At 46.2% G+C, this 2,004-nt stretch overlaps 1 protein-coding gene across 1 annotated transcript; it reads left to right on the top strand.

Moving 5' to 3' along the window:
• Positions 1-117: 117 nt before the first annotated feature.
• On the top strand, positions 118-1,143 carry BDV27DRAFT_164892 (putative C6 finger domain protein; the record flags this gene model as incomplete). The annotated part of the gene is made up of 1 exon (XM_032073781.1): positions 118-1,143. A coding segment is annotated over one exon (1,026 nt), but the record flags the coding sequence as incomplete, so codon positions are not given.
• Positions 1,144-2,004: the final 861 nt, after the last annotated feature.

Raw genomic sequence — 2,004 nt, 5'->3', positions numbered from 1 at the left:
AATTAGAGGCAGTGGCCTAGACCACTGCCTAGACGCATGTGTCTGTCATAGCCGATTGGCTCCATATGGACGTTAAACTTGATTAAATAAATAAAATATACTGTCGAGCGACTAGAGTGGGCCAAGAAGGTCTTTCTCAAGCCCAGGCCCTCTCGCGGGTCCCCGAAAATAAGCGACAGCCCCAGATACTCTCTACGCGAGCGATCCAGCTTCAGTACGCAGACAATCACCTCAACCTGGATTGATGATGACAATGACGATAACTACGATCCAAAGGCCAGATATGTCAGGAAGCGAAAGCGTTCATCTCGACTAGATGATGTGGTTTCAAATTCACCAGAGCAACAGAATAGTCTCATCGTTGATTTACCGCTCAAATCCGATACGGGAAGGGCATTTCTCTCCTCACTTCTTGCAAATCACGATGATCGCAAAGGACCAACTTTGCCTGGGATACCATCAGGTGAAGCTATTGATTGCGATCCAAAATACCCTGTCACTCGCGTTATTCGTACCTCTCTGGCGCATCCGATAATTTTCAATTATGAGCCGCCGGAGGATGGATCCAGCCCGTGTCACTGGTGTGACAATTTCACCTATGGATTGCTGGGGTTGGGCAGACGAACGGTGGAGGTGTTGGATTTTGGGGATGGAAGATGCATCGAGATTGGTGGTGGTCACCTTGCTCAAGGTCACGAGCCGAGTCGTATGTGCGTTGTTTGCGTGCTTGAACGTATCCATGTCATGCGATGCGTAGCTCATCGGATTGTCCCTCTCAAAGGATACAATGTCGACAAATTTGATCTGACGGCTGCGTACAATAGCTTGGTCCCAATGCCAGGACAGGCTCCGAAGAAGATCAATCCGTGGTGCTCATTGTGTCCGCACCCGGCTTTTTTCGGATGCGGTGCCTTACAGACGGTGAATAAGTTTCAAGAACCTGTAGATGCGCCCTCTCAAGATGCGATTGGGTGTGGTCTGCTCCTTTGCGAGAAATGTGAGGGGCTGATGCGCCTCTACCGCGGGGATTTGGCGCAAGTTGTCCTGAAGAATGAAGAGACTGATGCTGCATTTGGAACACGCGCTGATGCGATTTATTTGCTGCCAGGAAATGACATGTACCGAGCCTATATCGGGTCCTAGGAGCGACTGTGTTACTTCTTTAGGAAGAAGGTATGGTAATATAGATAGGATGGTGGACAAAAGAAGATCCGTGAAAGATCAGGTAGCTTTCGTCTAGATCAAAGTTTGATTTGACGTACATAGTATATTACTCCAACTAACTCAAAAGAGTTTAAATCTATATAAAGATAGGTTGTAGTGTAACACATTCGTCGAGGGTGTGTGGTGTGTGATGTCACAAGCGAAGTATGATCACGGGTGAACACAAGATGACTGCTCAACTAACACATGATGGGCATTGACTACGGCTAATACTAGTAGTACGAGCAAGGGCGAAGCTGGTTAAAGGGTCAGCAGTGATCCCTGGCTTGTGGCCAAGTTAATGTATCCCGACTTCTTGGACTGTTAATTTCCTTTTCCTTATTTAATTCTTTCATCCCTTCTTTCCCCATCTCTCTATTACTTACCCCTTCCATAACAATGAATCAATCGAGATATTCAGATTGATTGTCCTCGGCTAAGATGAGGTGAATCTACCTGAATTAGACACAATGGGATGATCTGATAAATAGCTGTTCCCCTGATTTACATAACCATCGGAACTGGCTCTTTGAAAAACCAGGTAAGAACGAGAGAAGAAATGATGACAAGTTTCCCCAGTTAAACCCTAAATCTGTACGACTGAATATAACCTTAACCTACAGGTATTTTTCGTTTCCCTACCCCACACCGCCCGACGCCTCGGCCAGTCAGCGATCGTAAAATACAGTTTGACGACTTGAGATTTCCTCCGCCTCTCGAAACGGGTTTTCGAACGGATTTTCTTTTCCATTCAGTTCGCTTCCCTTTTGGCTCGCTGCTTTACACTTTTTTTTTTTTTTT

Source organism: Aspergillus caelatus, assembly GCF_009193585.1.
Source record: "Aspergillus caelatus strain CBS 763.97 unplaced genomic scaffold BDV27scaffold_653, whole genome shotgun sequence".
NCBI lineage: Eukaryota > Fungi > Ascomycota > Eurotiomycetes > Eurotiales > Aspergillaceae > Aspergillus > Aspergillus caelatus.
The sequence above is the reverse complement of the archived record's forward strand: the minus strand, read 5'-3'. Positions and strand labels throughout refer to the sequence as shown.